A 19818-nucleotide genomic window follows, 5' to 3' on the forward strand; every position below is an offset into this window, starting at 1 on the left:
TGCTAAGAAATGCTGCACAAGCGAATAGGATGTAGATTGTAGGGTGAGCATGTTAGCGTACAGTGTACGGACACAACACCTTCCCGAAGTAGACTAAACTTCAGGGTTGAAAAGCCTGAAGTTTAGGAAGAAGGATAACTCAAACGTTGATTCTAATGTTAGGTTAACCTTAATAATAAGGTACGCAATTATCGCACAAACGACTGAAATGATTAGAATTGAATAGTGAGTGTCGTATTTTATGATCTGATGTTGATTAAAAATTTTGTCTACGTTATCCGAAATTGCTTCTAATTTTAATTTAGTTTGAACTGTGAAAATATCCAAATTTATATCTTTTAATGCCATAGGAGGCTCATTATTCTTTTCTAATTTAAATTTACTTATATTACAACAGGAGTTATGTTAAAATCGGAATTAGTAAAAGTTACATTTAACAAAATATCTTTAAACTGAGGTACAAGCCGAATATTCTTATTAAAAGCTGTACAGTCACTTGGGATATTCAGAATACCGGTTCCTGAAATATTTATAATTACAATATTTTTATTGCGGCACTCTACAAATAGTTTATTTTTTGGGCATTGCACGTAAATCCAGCTATTATATTTTGAAATAGGTTCCCAAATTGTTATGTTTCCGAATATAAAATCGGTATGACACTGCACTGGTAGGGCACTTACGACGTTTGTCAATAGTTCGCTCTCACACCGGGAATTTGAAGTTGTTGAATATACACTCGTGACGTCACATAAATTCGTTTGGATTTATAGCAGTGCAATATTTAATACATTCTAGCACATAGTATAGTTAAGTTGTCAGTGGTCATTGCGATGTACTTAATACTAGGAATTACGAAACTAAAAGAATTAGGCTTATCTCCATTATGCGGAGTAGGCAAAGCTAAACAATGAAATAATCTGTAATCCTGTATGGCAACTAAAGGAATACGTAATACAAAAATTATTTTGTTGTTGGAACTACATAACAAACGAGTTTAGAAATATTTAAAAAAAATGTTGTGTGGTTTTATGAAACCACGGTAAAAGTGAAACTGTTCGAACGGGTCCGAACACTGCTTTGTGTAGCGCATGTCGCGTGACGAGTAGGTAGGTAGGTACTCGGCAGCCGCGATACACGCGACACAGACCAAAAAGTTTGAGACGATGTGATAAAAGTTTCACTTTAATAACAAATGTATATTACTTAATTCTATACTTAAAGGGAACTTACGATCTCCCACGGAACTTTACCAAGAGCTTGTCGATCTTGGTAAAGATCTTGGTAAAGTTGCGTGGTAGTTAATATAGCCGGATGTAAGTTGTTTTGTCTACTGAATAGAATGGAATTTGTTATGTTTTCTAAACGGAATTATATCGTCAGCACTGACGCTTCGAGACGAGCCACTATACTATCAATTTATGATTTAATATTTAAGTTAATTGAAAGATTTGAAAACTTTTGAAATTGAGAAGAGAGTTTGTCGATAGCTCCTGCGAGGCTGGCCTCATTACTTTTTATGTCATATAATGTTGAATTAAATTTTGAAAAAGTATAAGATGTGATTAAAATATTTTCTTTTAGTAATGAACTCAGTTTGTCTCATTATTCTGTACAGCTTGTATAGCATTATCATATTTTAATGAATCATTCTCGTCTAAAGTGCCAAATATTGTTTTTGAGAGTGTGCCAATACCAGCAAACCAAGCCCCACGTTTGAACTTACTACTGAGAAAAAGAAGAATACTCGGATACTATGTCATTATATCGAGTTTTGAGAGGTTCTAATGTATAATTACTACATTCAGTATTATTGGGATAATATGCCTGGATTTTGTAACATATGAAACGTAGTGTGTTTAAAAATGAGTTAATATTCTATATACTAATATTATAAAGCTGAAGATTTGTTTGTTTGTTTGATTGTTTGTTTGTTTGTTTGAACGCGCTAATTTCGGGAACTACTGGTCCGATTTTAAAAATTCTTTCGGTGTTAGATAGCCCATTTATCGAGGAAGGCTATAGGCTATATATCATCACGCTAAGACCAACAGGAGCGGAGCAATGCGGGTGAAACCGCGGGGAACAGCTAGTATAAGATATATCTAAAGCAGTTATTATATCTAAATAGCCTACGTTATATTTAATTTCCCAATCGTGTCAAAATAAACACCGGGACTGGAGTTGATTCGATGTACATATTCGGTGACCATGAGCCATGACATTGGAAATAGATTATATATTTCTAATTAAATCTAGTATTTATCTATGACGATTATATTAATATCTAAGATGAATAAAATCTAATTACTAAGTATAAAGTACGTTTATGTGTCACGCACATTTAATTAAATTACGCATAATAATAAAATAATATATTTTGATATAACTAAGATATAATTAACCCATTGACCACCGAGCGGCCCGATCGGGCCGCGACACAATAGATTTTCTATTGTGTCTGTGATTCCGGGACTGAGGGATTAAGATCTATGATTTAGGCGTCGCCGGGGCAATTAGCTAGCTTGACTTCATCATGGCGCCTATTTATCAATAATGTTAGTGTATGATTTCCGCTAATTTTCACAACTTTGTAAGGATTTTTCCATATTGGTGATAGGGCTTTTCGGAGCCATAAATGATTTTTTAATAACACATAATCGCCTACTTTATATTGAACAACACGAGTGTGTGTATCATAGTAATTATTGGAATTGATTTTGGATTTGTTAATAAACTCTAAAGCCTCTCGAATGTTTCATTCTATGTTGTAGCATTTTTACGTATTCCGGGTAAGTAGTATTTCAGCTAGGGAAATGAGGTTTGTGACCGAATAATAATTCATACTGCGAATAATGAGTTGTGGAATGTACCGCGGTGATGTATGCTAACATTGAAGTAAAATTCACACGAGGCTGACTTACATTTTGCTTCCGGAATCTATTATAATTGAATTGCCTAGTCTTGCGGCATTGCTCAATCGTATGGCCACGGTGTTTGCAATAACGACAAATTATTTAGGTAGAATTTTGGTGAATAAACGAATTTTGATTATTAAATGAATTTTGACGGTTAACCGAATTTTGGTTGTTAAAATCAGGATTTGGATTACGCCGGGCAAGAGAAGGTCTTGAATTTTTAAGCGCTTTGTCTAGTCGCGAGCTCGATGGGCCTTGTTTAAGGAAAGATTGTTGTATTTTTTCCTCAGATATAGAAATTAAAATTGACGGCTTCATTAAGTGTTTTTGGTGATTTGCACCTTACAATATTTGAAAGTCGAGGCAACAACCCTATCTGAAAATGGTGAAGGGTAGCTCCTCCATTGCCGTCGTTCGGCCTATCATTTCCCTACTTTTATGACCGTGAGAAATTGAAATTTCAGTTAAAAGTTGAGATAAACATGTCTCTATTCTAAGTGCAAATTGGCTGACGGGTTCCGAGAATGCTTGCTCGCACTCCTGCAAATCTGTGAGTAAATGAGCATAACGCTTCCTTTCGCTAAATTGTGTTTTGAGGAATTCTTTCAGTTGAATCCAATGTGAGAATTCCTTTTTCCACAAGCATTTTGTGCTTTTCTCTGAAGCTGACAAAGAATGTATATAATATATCTCTCTGCGGTTCTGAAGCTAATTCATAAGCGTTATTGCAATTTACTAGAAACGAGTTTAAGGTTTCACGGCTCCCGTCATATGGTTTTATGGATTTGTTTTTATGAAAGTGGATAAATCCATTTCTAATTTTATAGATGGACTGTCGGGGTATTTCTTTTTGAATCTAGTAGTAGGGTTCCGGTTCCGGTGACGAAAGTGAAAAGACGTACGAAAGTGATCTCTGTGAATATTATTGAAATAATAGTGCAAAAGTGACAATTTACACTCATATTAGGCTTAAATCTTACCTAGAGCTTAAAAACATCCCAAAATAGTGTTAAAGTGTTTGATACAGTGCTTTCCAAAACAAATCATTGTTTTTTATTTGATCAGTATAACCTAAAAAAACGTTTTTTTCATTCCACTGAACAATAACTGTCAAATATCAAACTGTCAGTGACAAGTGACAATAAACATTGACTTTGACATTTCAACCATAAATAGTAGTGATAGTGTTACCACCATTCAAAGCCGAATTACCCAAAAATAAATATGGAAAAACAAATGGAAATTTTGTTTTCAAAAATTAACGAAAAATTCAACGAACAAACAAATACATTAACAACAGCTATAACGAAAAATGTAATGGAGGCCTTAGACGAAAAGATGAAATTATTGATAGAAGAAAATAACAACCTTAAGACTAAAGTCAGTAATTTGGAACAAAAAATATCATCTTTAGAAAAGGAAAAACGAGGAAAAAATTTAATTCTTTTCGGCATTGAAGAAAAGGGAAAAACAGAAATAGAACTAGTGGATTTAGTGAAAGAAACTGTTGTGGAATCAGGAATACATCTAGATAGTCAAGAAATAAGTAATATTAAAAGAATCGGAAAACAATCAGATAAGAACCGTCCAGTTATAATATCACTAACAACCATATGGAAGAAACACATAATTTTGAAAAACAAGCGAAACCTTCCTCCAGGCGTATATGTAAAAGAGGATTACTCTAAAGAAGTACTAGAGACACGTAAAAAATTACAGCAACAAGTAGAAATAGAGAGAAAAAATGGGAATGTAGCATTTATAAAATACGATAAGCTAATTGTAAAGAAAGCCAACAACAGCCATCGTGAACAAAAAAGAAAAAGAGAACAATCAGGTTCTCCAACCGATTCATCTCAGAAAAAACTGAACACAAAGTATGATGAAAATGCTAAGACCCAAAGAGGAGTAATCAAGCCAAGCATCCTTACATATGTATCGCGCGAACGATCCGCCTCTGTTTCAGAGATGTCAAAAAACAAGTAAAGGCCCCCTCCGACCGGAACAAACAAAGAAATAATAAAACAAATATAGATATAAGAAAAACATCAAGAAAATACCCCCCAAGCCGGCTGGTCACCGTGGGGGAAGACGACCACCACCCTCCAACAAATCTGCCAACTAAATTCAACACAAAAAAAGATATACAAAAACAAAGTAATTTATATATATGTACACTTAATACGCGAACCTTGAGAACAGAAGAAAGTTTGAAAGAACTAGAGTTAGCTATAGAGACCATCAAGTGGGACATCTTGGGCATAAGTGAAATGCGGAGACTAGGAGAAGGAATAGAAGAGAGAAGTAATTATATTATGTACTATAAAGGCGAAGTCTCTGGACATAGAGGAGTAGGTTTTTTGGTGAAGTTAAAACTCAAAAAGTACATCACCGCATTTGAAGGAATATCAGATAGAATAGCGGCAATACACATTAACTTACCCAAACATAAGAAAAACTGGACAGTAATTCAAGTCTACTCGCCAACAGAGCAAGCATCAAAAGCAGAAATAGATACATTCTATGATAAACTAAGGGAATTTTCAGAAAAATACTCTCAAAATAATTTAGTACTCATGGGGGATTTCAATGCACAAGTAGGTACCCAAATAACTGGAGAAGAACATATAATAGGGAAATATGGGAAAGGTAAAAGAAGTAGAAATGGAGAAAAGTTAGTAGAATTCTTGCTTGAGCAAAATTTAACACTTCTTAATTCCATTTTTCGCAAAAGGCTCAACAACAAATGGACATGGATATCTCCAGACGGAAAGGTCAGAAATGAAATTGATTACATAATAACCAACAAAGCGAAGTTATTTAGTGATACGGGAATAGTGAAAAACCTAAACTTTAATACCAACCACCGTATGGTACGTAGTTGTCTCAAAGCAAGTGGTTTAAAGAAGCCTAGACCAAGAGCCGTTCAAAATATTTACTTAACGTGCAAAAAGGGGGAGAAATTCGAAACTACAGAAGACTTAATGGAAGTTGTTAACTCAAATATGCCACTAGATGAGAAATACAAAAAAGTAGAAAACAAGCTCAAAGAACAGGCAAGTACAACAACAAACAAGGAGAAAGAACCCTATTTAAGTGAAACAACTTTAAAACTTATTCAAGACAGAAAGAAACTGACACTAAATAAGAAAGAAAACCAAAAAGAAATCTCCAATCTTAGCAAACAGATCCGCGAAAATATGAGGAAAGATAGAAAAAATAGACGACACAAAACCCTGGAAAATTATATCATCAAGACGGGAGGCACAAAAAAAGCACTTAAAGAACTTAGAGAAAAAGGAAAAGAATGGATACCAAAGCTAAGGGACAAGGAACTGCAAGTTACATCTCGTAGTAAAATCAAGAATATAGCGACAAACTATTATCGTTCATTATATTCAAATCAGGCTAACACACAGACGACTGAAAGGAGACATGTTCAAATACAGCAATACATGACGGAAGATAATGAAGATATACCAGAAATATTACAATCGGAAGTAGAGAAAGCTATTAAAAGTCAAAAGATGGAAAAATCGCCTGGTCCTGACAAAATTACAAATGAACTGATGAAAGGGACAATCACAGAACTAGTCCCAATACTTACCAGGATCTTTAATGAGATTTTATATACAAGCAGTATTCCAAGCAATTGGGCAGAATCGCACATAATACTTCTGTACAAGAAAGGTGCAAAGGACGATATAGGGAATTACAGGCCCATATCTCTCATTTCGAATGTATATAAAGTTTTTGCAAAAGTTATCCTGGACAGAGTCTCAAACCAACTAGACGAAAACCAACCGATAGAACAGGCTGGTTTTAGAAAAGGATTCAGTACGATTGATCAAATACATACAATTAAACAGCTTATCCAAAAATACAATGAGTACAATAAAACTATTTATCTGGCATTCATAGATTACTCTAAAGCTTTCGATAGTCTCAAACACGAATTCGTATGGCAAAGCTTAAAAGAGCAGGGAATTCCAAATTTATACATAGACATCATCAAAAATATATATAAGGAAAGTAAAGCTAGTGTCCGACTGGAATCAATGGGAGATGTTTTTCCAATTGAAAGGGGTGTCAGACAGGGTGATCCACTGTCACCAAAGCTGTTTACAGCAGTGCTAGAACAAATGTTCAGGAAACTAGAATGGGCGCATGTGGGACTTAACATAAATGGATCAAGACTGAATAATCTCAGATTTGCTGATGACTTGGTGTTATTAGAAGAAGACCCGCTACTACTGGAATCCATGATACAAACTTTAGCAGACAGAAGCAAGGAAGTGGGTCTAGAAATGAACTCTAGTAAAACTAAAGTGATGACGAATTCAACACCCATAGACATAACCATCAATGGACAAAAACTTGAATATGTAGAGGAATATGTGTATCTCGGCCAGATTATATCACCTTATGATCAAATGTCCAAAGAAATAGATAAAAGAATTGCAACAGGATGGAAGAAATACTGGGCCATGAAAGAAATCATGAAAAGCAAGACTCTGGGAATTAAGATCAAGAAGAAAACGTTTGATACCTGCATCCTACCCTGTATAACATACGGCTGCGAAACCTGGGCTCTAACTAAACGCCATAGGGATAAACTAGCAAGTTGTCAAAGAGGTATGGAAAGGAGCATGCTGGGTCTGAAACTAAAAGACAAAGTTAGGAGTACAGACATCAGACATAAAACAAAATTAACAGACATCCTTAAAAGCATCGACCAACTAAAATGGAGATGGACTGGACATATGCTCCGCTGCAAAAAAGAAAAGTGGAGCAAACAGGTCACTGTCTGGTACCCTAGGGATGGAGTAAGGAGCCGGGGTCGCAAAGCTAGGAGATGGGAGGACGAATTGAAAACGACCGCAGGGCCCTTTTGGACAAGGGTGGCAGCAGACAGGGTACAATGGAAAGAGTTGGAGGAGGCCTTTGCCGTAAGGCATACCGAAATTAGGGATATTTTATAGTGGAAATTTTGATTTTAGTTTTAAGTAATCTCTAAATTTTATGTTTACATATGTCAACTTTTTTTTTTTCGGAAATAAAGGCTTTATTATTATTATGTTTCTCGGTTCCATAATACTCGGGTACCACCAGAAGGACGGTACCCGGACTTTTGGAAGGCTTACGTGGGGACACGGATCCAACACGCAGAGGCCCTTTCGAGAATTTTACTGTGTTGTGGGACACCAGCCGCAGTCTGCCCATGACTGCACTATAGAGATACAGTCCTGGGCAGTCCGCGGCCGATGTAGGACTATTGTGAGAAATGGAAGCAAAATAAACCGGGCTATGGAATGGGATGCTACATGGACTGGAATTGGGGACTATGGAAACTATGGCACCTGCCTTTCTACCTTTAAGGGAAGTAAAAATTTGTTGGCAGGTGGTGACTCGCCCTCTCACTGTATGGGCCCCCGAAATAAGTCGCTGCAATAGTGCGACAAGGGGGCAACATATTGTGAGCAGCTAAGGGTGGAGAGGCGTCCCTGGACTTTAAACTACGATCACGCGCTCCCTGAGGGTCCAGCATCACGTGCCCACTCGCCACTTACGATTCGCATCCACCCTTCGAGCTAAAAGCTCTCGCGACTCCACTCTGGCCGGCCGCTTAAGGCAAGCCAGAGGTGGGGGTCCTGTCCTCGTCAGGCTTCACTCCGACCGGCCGGTGAAGGCAAGCCGGAGATGAAGACAGGGGCCTCCCCCGGGAGCACTCGGTTCCCGCGGGGTCGCTACTCCCCGACACCACGCCACAAGGTGTCCTGCGGGTTGACTGACTGCACGGGTGGAATATCTATTGTCACGTAAACAATAGATATTCCAACCGTGGGCGATGGGGTCGTCACATCCCTACGCCCTTTTATTATTATTATTATTAGTAGGCCCAGACGGAGGAGGGCACAAGCCATCTTCCTCGGTATCAGTTACATGAGATTCGAATTTATTCGGACTCGCGGCTCTACTTTCCTTCTTTTTATAATTATATTTATATAGTATCTATATGTATATTAAAAAAGAACAATATTACAATAATATCTATTTAGAGAGTTTTACACGTTTTATGATTTTAGGTGTTACAAAAAATAGATAATATGGAAGTTATAAAAATATCAATCGCAATGACCAAATCAAACCCCTTACTAGATAGTGCAGACTATGAGGTTTATAGACATGGTATCTTCTATTCGCAAAGTATGTATGTGACTCCGGAGTCACATACATACATCCGGATGTTGTATGTTGTATCTCGTCCTTGAAGGTTTGGCCGATAGCTTATCTAGCTACCGTGTTTTGACTTACGAGTGTGATATTAAACACAAATTGCCTAGAACTTGGTTGTCGTGTAACTCGAAGATACGTCGATTTACGCCGAAACACTGGTGTATAAGATTAACTTTTGTTTTTCACTTTTCACGCACAACACATAGGTCGATTCAGAGACGTTTTTATTTTCACTTTTTACACGCACAATACACACGCGTCGATTCAGACCGGGGATTTACTTTTTTTAAATCCCTTAGCGCTGCCACCAAAATGTTATGAGACTCGGGATAAGGCTTTTTTAAAAAAAAGAAAAGTATGTAGGACAGCCGTCCGTCGGGATTAGAATTTGGAGAGAGCTGAACATGGATGCTATGGAAAAGGCCAGGAATGCTGAGAAATGCTGAACAAGCGAAAAGGATGTAGGGTGAGCATGTTAGCGTACAGAGTATGGACATAACAGAACGCTCAAAATTAATTTAACAAATTTCAACACTTGCGCATGTACACGCACACACAGCACATGAAACCACATTTTTAATTAAGACCCCTACAGGTACTACATATATTTTTACACAAAATCTCACCAAACTCCCGTTGCAGCACGATGTATATCGGCCACTCGGCGTCGTCGGTCAACTGGTCGACCAACAGGTCGGCCAACAGGTCGGGCCTGTACCGCTTCACCAGGTCGTATAGAGCGGCCGGTGAAGCCGCCGCACGTATACCCGGTTCTTGGTACCCCACCCACGCGATCAGAGCCTCTTCCGGTATTTCTGGGTCTGTGGGATAATTTAAGTTAGGCAAGTTTGACCACAATCTCGCCTGATGTAAAGCTAATGGTCTAAGATCCGAATATAGGTCGACCTGCACCGGCGTGATAATAGAATGAGACCAATTTTATAATAAATGTAGTCTTTTAAAAAATCTATTAAAGATGGGTTGACTGAAAAAATCCTTAATTATTATAAAATTGGTCTCATTCTATTATCACGCCGGTGCAGGTCGACCTATATTCGGATCTTAGACCATAAGATGTGGTCTAAGGTGGAATGCAAGCGCGTTCCAGAAGAAGGAAGGAACGGAAGCCCCTAGAAGGTACCTTTTCACTCTACGCTTGAATACCCCCATACTTGCGGGGGAACAATTAAATGAAGCATGTTCCAGTTAAATGTATATCTAAAAATGATTGAATTAGATTTATCTTGTATTAGTTTCCTCATAGAATTCTTATTTGAACATAAAAATAAATTAAATATGCCCATTGTTTTAAATACATTTGGTATTTTTTTATCGTGAAAATAGCATAAATTCAACAAATGTATGCTGAAATCCAGGCATAAACATATGTAGTTCATAATGAGATCCAATATTAAGTAAAGCTTTTAATGATACAAGATTATTCTTAAAATAATTGATGAATTTATTATCATCACTCATACACAAAATTTCCTTAGTTGTTAAATGCCAATTTTCTTAATATGAATACAAATATAGTACACTCACCCCTACGTCGTTTCTTGGGCAGCGTAGAGGTATCCAAAGGCAGGGGATCGTCGGAATCGTAGAACGACGTAACCCTGTGCGGAGTGACGGCCGTTCTGTTGAGGTTCGGGTACCTGGTGCCCGGGTCCAGTGTGTACCCGCCGAAGTCGCGGTGTAAGTTCTCTGGCGTTGTTTGCGCTGAAAATATACATCAAATTAACATTCGTCGAGTTGTATTATAGGAACAACAAATGCAAACTACATTGTCTTAGAGCTTAAATTATTTGGAGAAAATTAAATATTTAGAGAAGATATATTTTTACCCAGTATGTGATGGAAAGATGTTAAACAAAGTCATACCCAACAGCCGATAAATGCTCTCCCTCTCAGCGATCACTTGCAAGGGATGCGGGTGCGGAGACTGCCCCCAGGCCCTCACCGACCACGCGGAGTCCAACGCGGATAGAAACCCTCTAGCACACCCTGAGCCCGTGGGCCAAAACGGCTCTAATAAACTGTCCCCCACAAGCTGGCAGAGCAGACGACGGCCGAGGCGCTCGTATACCTGCGAAAAAGTATGGTTAATAATTTGAAATATGTAAAAAATAAACATAGATCTCCTAAATTCAAATAAACTGCAAACTAAATTTATTTGTTATAATTTAACTCTTAAAACGAAATGGAACAATCCTTTTACCAGTCCTAACTTGTTAGCTAGTAGCAAGCGAGGCGGGCCACATTGACGCTTATCTCGTACACCACAAGGCACACTATCGCTCGTCTCGCACAACACTCACAATGCTCGCGTTCTCGGCCGCGTACATGGACGTGAAGTCGAACAGCGCCACGTCGGGCTCCCCGTAGTGGTTGAGCGCGAAGTCTCGCAGCGGCAAGCGGCCCTCCGTCGAGAAGCGGGCGGCCTCTTGCGCGTACCGCATCAACGCGGCTCGGTCCACGTTCTCCACGCTGAGGAGACGGGATACTTCGGAGAAGTCCTGAAAAAAAAAATACAATATACATTTCATATAATGTGCATTGAATTTCATTTCATTCTATCACATGTGATGTAAAAATAATTTCTTAAACTTATCAAAATAACCGAAAGTGGGAATTAATGCTCGCAACTTTTAATACAATGTTGTACATAATAATATGATGAATTGAAACAATACGCAAACATGTCGATAGTATAATTAATCTTTAGAAAATAATTAAAAACTTACATTTAGCAGCACTCCTTTGTCCAGCAAACTGTGCTTCTTCGCTGTCATAACAAAATAATGAGTATCGTCCTTATAATACACTATATTCTCTAGATCGATCCCTGTCATCTCGTTCAAGTCTTTGAAGAATTTTTGGTTAAAAATAAACGCGACTCCACTGATTTCAGGCACCTGTAACAATTACAATGTTGTATTGTTATAAAAGTACATAAAAAATTAAACTGTAAATCAAATATATAGATTTTAAAATGCTAGTAAATAGATTTTATTTTGATCGGACAGATAATCAACTGTAATCTACAAAATATAAAAACGTATATACTGCGTTTATTTATTAATTTTTACATACAAAGATCCCTTACAGCTATTTGTATTACAATATTTATAATTAACTTTAACAAAGCAATACGCCAATAAAAAATATCATCAATTACTTAATTTCTATATTATACTAGTGGTTCGCCCCGGCTTCGCCCGTGGTACCTACATGTTTAAACTATCCTATCTCTCAAGTTGGATCGAACTGCACATGGTGTGCGAATTTTATTTTAATCGGTTAAGTGGTTTGAGTCCATTGAGAACAAACATTGTGACACGAGATTTATATATATTAAGATTCTGTTTGTCCTTTTATCATAACGTTTAACATACCGCAGCCTCCTGCTCCGTGTGTCGATTAATAAAATTGGCAGTGATGGCCATGGCCAGTTTTCCCCTGAACTCCTTCCTTTTAAATCCCCGCAGGGTGTTCCTTTTCCCATCCGCTCCTATGAGCGCGTCAAACTCGTACTGTGATACAGGGTGCTCTTGGGGCGACACACGAGCACGCCAGCCTAGAACTGGGACACCATGTATATGTTAGAAACACAGATCACAGAAACTAAAGGGAGATATGGTTAGGGGGCGGGGCCGGTGTCGCAGCAATATGCCCAAAAAAAGAACAAACTGTAGTGGTGCTGTATACGTACGTCACTTACAATCTAGTGTGCGAACGAATAGTCGCTCTTATATTTTTGTGTGATGACACGCACACAACGCGAAGTATTGTTTTGATTTTGTTTACTGAAGTTGTTTGCGTAAATTTGTAATGAGACACGGTTTCGTACTCAGCGCAAGCGATTGGCATCTCTCTAGATCTCTATGGTTAGAAATTATTTGGTCATGTATGTTGAACAATATGTATGAAGACTAAAGATGTATGCTGAAAGTTCAATTATTTAAGCAAGTGAGTTGTGCATTTAGATATAATTAATTATCTTTTAAGGATCAGCTAATTCCTTCACAGACATTTCAATATCATATTTTACTATAATAATATATATGTTACAAAATCATTACAAAGAAAAATCTCGCTCGAAATACACTTGCAAAGCGTTTTCATTCGCAAAAGCAGACTTATACTTATATGGCTTGCACTCTTAAAAAAGTTGTCGTAAAACTAATATTACAGTACAAATAGTACAGACATCAAAAATAGCAATATTATGCCAGAATAGCAGTATACTATAATATTATCATATACTAGCAAAAGCCCGTGACTTTGCCTATGTATTCTTTATATGTCAATATACAAACCAACTCTTCAAATTTTAAGTGAAAGTACTATTAATATTAGGTTCAGCAGTTTATGATTACTCTGGATAAAATTAAGAAAAAAGTGGTGTTATTTCGGTATATCGTAGTACTAAGCAGTAAGTTCTTTAGAAAACATATTTTGAAACTATCTTTCGACCCCCAGCTTCGTCCGCGTATTTATAGTAAACATTTCCCGGATATAATTATCCAGTGTTATTTCTCTGGTGTCCTTTTGTATCATATTCCATCGAAGTCGGTTCACTGGTTTAGGCGTGAATAAGAAAGCGAGAAAGAGAAAGACAGACAGACAGATCGACCGACATAGTTACTTTCGCATTTATAATATTAGTAGGGAATTAGTATTGGTTTTCACTTTTCATATAAACGAGGGGATGCAAAAGCCACTCTAGATAAGTGATTATTTCACAAGGTAGATATATATCTTGGATATTTAATTAGATTTACATTCTTACTTTGAAACAACTAGTCCAGCCAATTATCAAAATTGGAAATAAAAAGTAGTCTAACTCTATCTATCAAAATCGTTTCAGATGCTTTAAGTATATTATGAAGTTACATATTATGTAAAATTAAATTTGAATTTAACATGATTTTAAAAGAGAAACTATGGAGTTTCTTGCCGGTTCTTCTCCATAGATACTGCTTTCCGAATCAGTGGTAAATGTTAAAAATACGTAATGACGATGTAAAAGTGCTTCTAGAAGAAGTCTAATTGTTCCCGTTCCCGTGGGATTTCCGGGATAAAACGTATCCTATGTCCTTTCTCAGGTATCAAAATATCTCTATACCAAATTTCATGCAAATTGGTTCAGTAGTTAAGGCGTGATTGAGTAACAGACAGACAGAGTTACTTTCGCATTTATAATATTAGTATGGATTCGCTCTTTGTCAAAATCGCCATGCTGACACAAAACTGATTGCTCACGCGAACAAACTAACAAATAAACATTTGCAATGCAACATCACATCAGAATACATGACAAATTTGTAATGTAATAGAAGAATTAATAAAGAAAATATACACATATTAATTGCATAGTATAACAGTAACACACAAAATTAAAAATAACGCAAAGCTTTTTTAGTAAGTACAATAATACTCACTTTCTGAATTATGGGTCACTGTGGGCTCCAATAGCTCTTCAAAACCAACACCTTCGTGAATCTCAACCCCAAGGAGCAATGATACCTAGAAATACAATTGTATGAGTTAGAATAAAGATTTTCATTTTCATTGTTGTATTAAAATTTAAGAAAATTTATAGAAAATTCTTAGATTAAAAAAACAATTCGAAACAAGAATTATCCTATCATTAACTGGACTCAAATCATAATCTATCGTATCGTAGCGATCATGGGACCTTACTCAATTAAACCTACCATTAAAATTCTTCCACCAATATAAAAAAGTATTTCAGAGAGATAAGCTATTACTTTCCTATTCAACCCTAGCAATCAAATTAATTCATGTTTTACCTAAAATTGAATAACCCATAAATCTCACTACACCGTGCCGAAGCCCCGAAACAAGTGAAACAATATCCATACACATTTCAACACCATGCCCCGTTCGAGTCAGGGTCAGGCATGAATCACTTCATTCTAAAAGTATACAAAAAAATGTATATTATTTTTTTTTACACGCTTTATATTAGCTTCACCTGTATGTTTGTAACCGACTGTATGTTTGTAACCGACTTCTTTGGGCGCGATTTTGACCCACTTTAAATGGCCAGATTTCGTTCAAACTTTGTAGATTTATTGAGGACCGATGACAATACAATAATTTGATAAAATTTTCTATTTTTTAGTTCGGTTTTCTATGAAAAGAGTGTTTTTTAGTTTTTTTAAACTACATATTATTATTATTTTATATTAATTCCATTTACCTTCATCAATATACACTGCAGTTGTCTAATACTGATGTGATCTATGGAGCCAGCACAGAACTTCCCGAAAAACTTCTTAGCGCCCAGCGCTTTGAGGTCGTGTATGACGAATGGCCACAGGTGTAGCACGTTGTTACGTGATATCCTGTCCCGTTTCTCTACTATTACCTGGAATAAATAAATATAATAATGAGTATCATTATCTTAATATATATAAATCTCGAGTCACAATGTTTGTCCTCAATGGACTCCTCCTCCTAAACCACTTAACCGATTATAATAAAATTCGCACACCATGTGCAGTTCGATCCAACTTGAGAGATAGGATAGGTTTTATCCCGGAAATCCAACAGGAAAGGGAACTATGCGGGGTTTTCTCTGAAAACGCGGGCGAAGCCGCGGGCGGAAAGCTAGTCCTTTTATAAATAAAAAGTGAAGGCTCCTTAAATAGTATAACCCGTGCGGATAAAGAAAATTGACTGCTGCCGCCGACGCGTCGACGACTACGGTTAACATGTGGCGACGGCTGAAGTAGCCTCTGCCGTTCACAACTTGCCGTTCGTCTGTAAGAACTCTTAGGCAACTGCTAATATATTATTGTATTTGTTTTGTACTTTAATTCATAATTATGTTATTGTATATTATACAGTGACAAATATCAAATACGGCATATAATGTTTTCCTTGTTGGCTATAAATTAAAACACTCCGTTGATTGGATTGGTCAAAATTTGATAAAGTATTTGATATACGTCGTGGCACAGTTGCCTGGAAGTGAGCATTAAGTAATCTCGGTATGACACAGAAGTCTGGACTCGAACATTCTAACAACATAAGATTTATGCGAGTAAATGTAATTAAATGTACCAGCATACAAGTGAACATGAACCCTCGCTTTTAGATCTCATAAAATGTGGTCAGTAGGGAAATAACAATTCCCCTAGTAAACGACATAGAAATTTATAATAATATCTACGGAAGCGTATTTATAGTTTGGCACATTTCGAATGCGAATTAACAAGTCATATTCACTATACTATTTATAGCATTTATAACCAAACGTGGGAGGCGAGCACGTTTCAGCGGAATTGGGGCACGCACCACGTGTTGAGCACCTATGCAAGTAATCAGTGCTAAAACTAATATTATTTGAGTAAGTACACATTATACAACATTGTTTCATTCGCTAGGGGATCCGTATGAAGCTTAGAAATTATAAGTGTACTTAAAATATTAACAATCGAGATAAAGTATGCTGTGATATTGAAATTAGTGAAGAGTCTTTGGTCAGTTTAGAATAAGTACATGGCGTCACATCTTCATTGTAGGGCAATAAGAGATCACTTTCACTATTTATCAGACTTAAGACTCCATCATAAAAAACACCTAGCTCATTATTAAAACCGCGTTTTAAGGGGGCACTCAATGACAATCGTCAAACAATTGTCAACACTTTAATCCTGCGGATAAATTTCAATATCAGCACATTAAAGTGTTCAAATAAGTTGTTCATAATACATACTACTTTAGCTCCAAGCAATTGGCACTCGATGGCAGCCCTCAAGCCGCACGGCCCAGCTCCTATGATCAGCACCTTGGTTTGCGGACACATCCTCCCCTTATTGTACACCTTGTGGTTTGCGCGCGCGTCGAACTTCTTGAAGAGGGCTTGAGCTTTCCATGACGCCGCTAGTTTCGCCTGGAAATAATGGACGAATGTCAATAGGTGTTTGGAGGTACACCTAATATCGATCAATTTTAAAGACAATGTTACTTTTGCTAGTGATATGACAAACTATTAAGAGATATGTTGGAAATTGTGTGTACGAAAAATATAGATCAATTTTAATTAAGAATATTTACATATACCTATTTTTGACAATTTTTATATAAGTAGAGTATTAACAAAACAAATCAATAGGATAGAGTATAACACACGGATAACATAATGATAAGGATTATTTTCCTCCAATAATGTGCGAGGATGTATAGCGAGGTATGTGTTTGTAAATAGCCAATAGTATCGCTCCAAACGCTAGACGCTTCAATTTTCAATGTAAATGGAACGATATGATTGTTTTTTTACAAACACACTCCTCGCAACATATATTCGCATATTATTGGTAGAAAAGCACCCTAAAATTCATTTGCATTATTTGCCTGTGTGTATTGTTTTACAACGTGACACAAATATACGTTGATAAGACTAACTGCATATTATATCACTACGTTCTAATTCGTTAAGTATCATAATGAGTATGTATTTTGAGTATATAAAACAGAAATATAAACACATATATACCTATTATTAGTTAATACAGAAATCATTTTTAGAAAGTTACAGAATGACCGGCGCATGTACATAAGGCTGAATTTCGGGCAAACGTATAAACGATAAACAATTAACATTTAAACCACATCTGTATTCTGCGGTCGCAGTGTTTATTTATTACAGTGGGCTATACGCCTTAAGTGGTTATAGTATTTAACCAGTTAAGCTGTTGTCAACTATTTAATTTTACCTTACAAAATTTTTACAGTTTCTTCATTTTATAGGTAGTGCCTTTAAATTTAGTATAAAATATGGCTTCCAAAAATCTACAAAACAAATCCTTTAATTGCTACAAAGAATCATCAGGGCGATATAAATGTATTTAACCGATGTACCACCAGTTGACAGAATCCATTCCCAAGGTCATTACGAAACAACCCAATTAAAAACGCAAATGATTCATCATGCGATAGTCCATTTCGAAATTGGCAGTAATTAAAAGTCATTCACGTTTACCGTTTAGCATTATCATTATCACCGATAACAAGAACGATAACTCGTCCGAAATATTTGCCTGCAGAGTATGTACGACAAAATTATTCCCAGGACGGTTACGCCCTTTCATTTCCAAATGGAATATCCTTCATTTGACATTCAATGTAGTTTGTTCGACGAGTTTACATGCTGTCAAAAACTACAAAACGCATTAACTATCGTACAACCACGTACAACGCTTAGTCAAGACAGCTTATATTGTTAAGTTTTACTCAGAAATAAATCACCCAACGCTTTCATTTACAAACTTGCGCACATTTCTACAAAATCATGTTTAATAAACAAGCGAACCTATGCTTCATATTGTAAATCCGAAATGTAATTACCGAAGGAAATAGGGTATTTCGCAGATGGAAATAGGGCGAGATGGGCTTAAAACATGGACTATGTCTGGACCAGTCGCAGTGTAAACACCTTGTATTTAACGGCATAAGCAGCTTTATACATACAATAACAAATAATACCCGAATCTTTCATTGGAAGATGATTAAACAAAATAAATTAATATCCCCACTTACACAGAACAACTACTCTGTTAAAGGCAAAGAATTTTTGTATGTCCTTATGCAGGACATTTAAAGTAATACGAAATAGGAAGTCATGAATAAAGCCTGTCCATACAACACACAATGCATTCTTTATCTCGAAAGAGACTATATTATTAAAATTAATAAGCACGACAGGCTAGTATAATCATATCGCTATCGATAATTATTACTTTTCAAACATTATCTAATGGTGCGAAATTCAGGAAATATTTTATTAAGTCCAACAACTATACGATTCATTTCGACGTCATCTTATTGATTATACGCTTTATACGTAATCGTTTGAATTACACGATCTAGTATCAGGTTCAAATATTATACAGTTAGTAACGTTATATTATAAACGCAATAATATACCCGGTTTCAGAGCTAGCACATCAAAACGATACGTTATTTAAATTCCGGTCCCGAAGCGTAAATTGAAATGATTTTATAAACTATTTATATTAATTAGATTATCACCGACTATCAATATTATAAATCCGAAAAAGTGTAAGCAAGTGTTCACAATTCACATCCAAACAGATGAATCAATCCTCATAAATGTTATCATAAATATAAATTAGTCATTAATATGGGCATAGGCTTTTTCCTTTCAGAAAATAAAATATAAAACTTGACTTTAGAAGTTTACGTGAGCGACGTCGCGGACGGAAATATATAAATACTAGCTTTCCGCCCGCGGCTTCGCCCGCGTTTTCAAAGAAAAACCCGTTCCCGTAGGATTTCCGGGATGAAACCTATCCTATGTCCTTTCTCGGGTATCAAAATATCTCTATACCAAATTTCATGCAAATTGGTTCAGTAGTTAAGGCGTGATTGAGTAACAGACAGACAGACAGAGCTACTTTCGCATTTATAATATTAGTATGGATAAATACAGTATTATTAATTATTCTTTGTATTTAGTTAATAAAAAACAATATAATACTGTGTATACACGCTAATCTTAGAAACGATTGTATATTTTCGTAGTTTTCACCAATACAGACTGATTTACGAGGCAATTAAAAACATTTTATGTAAATTGGCCATACTTTATGAAGATACATTTTGT

At 36.4% G+C, this 19818-nt stretch overlaps 1 protein-coding gene across 6 annotated transcripts in view; it reads right to left on the minus strand.

Annotated features, from left to right (window-relative positions):
• Mical (Molecule interacting with CasL) overlaps positions 1-19818 on the minus strand; it is a 44411-nt gene that overhangs the window by 17471 nt on the left and 7122 nt on the right. For all 6 annotated transcript variants that reach the window (XM_090105758.1, XM_090105743.1, XM_090105750.1 and 3 more), the window contains exons 3-11: positions 16909-17085; positions 15388-15555; positions 14603-14687; positions 12554-12741; positions 11903-12073; positions 11477-11674; positions 11040-11244; positions 10701-10877; positions 9782-9976 (exon numbers count right to left, since the gene is read on the minus strand). In XM_090105758.1, the coding sequence (XP_089961884.1) occupies positions 9782-9976; positions 10701-10877; positions 11040-11244; positions 11477-11674; positions 11903-12073; positions 12554-12741; positions 14603-14687; positions 15388-15555; positions 16909-17085 (1564 nt within the window). The remainder of the gene's footprint in view (positions 1-9781; positions 9977-10700; positions 10878-11039; positions 11245-11476; positions 11675-11902; positions 12074-12553; positions 12742-14602; positions 14688-15387; positions 15556-16908; positions 17086-19818) is intronic.

Source organism: Colias eurytheme, chromosome 1 (assembly GCF_061535395.1).
Source record: "Colias eurytheme isolate Ceu_HAF_F1 chromosome 1, ilColEury1 Martin Lab GWU primary, whole genome shotgun sequence".
NCBI classification, from domain to species: domain Eukaryota; kingdom Metazoa; phylum Arthropoda; class Insecta; order Lepidoptera; family Pieridae; genus Colias; species Colias eurytheme.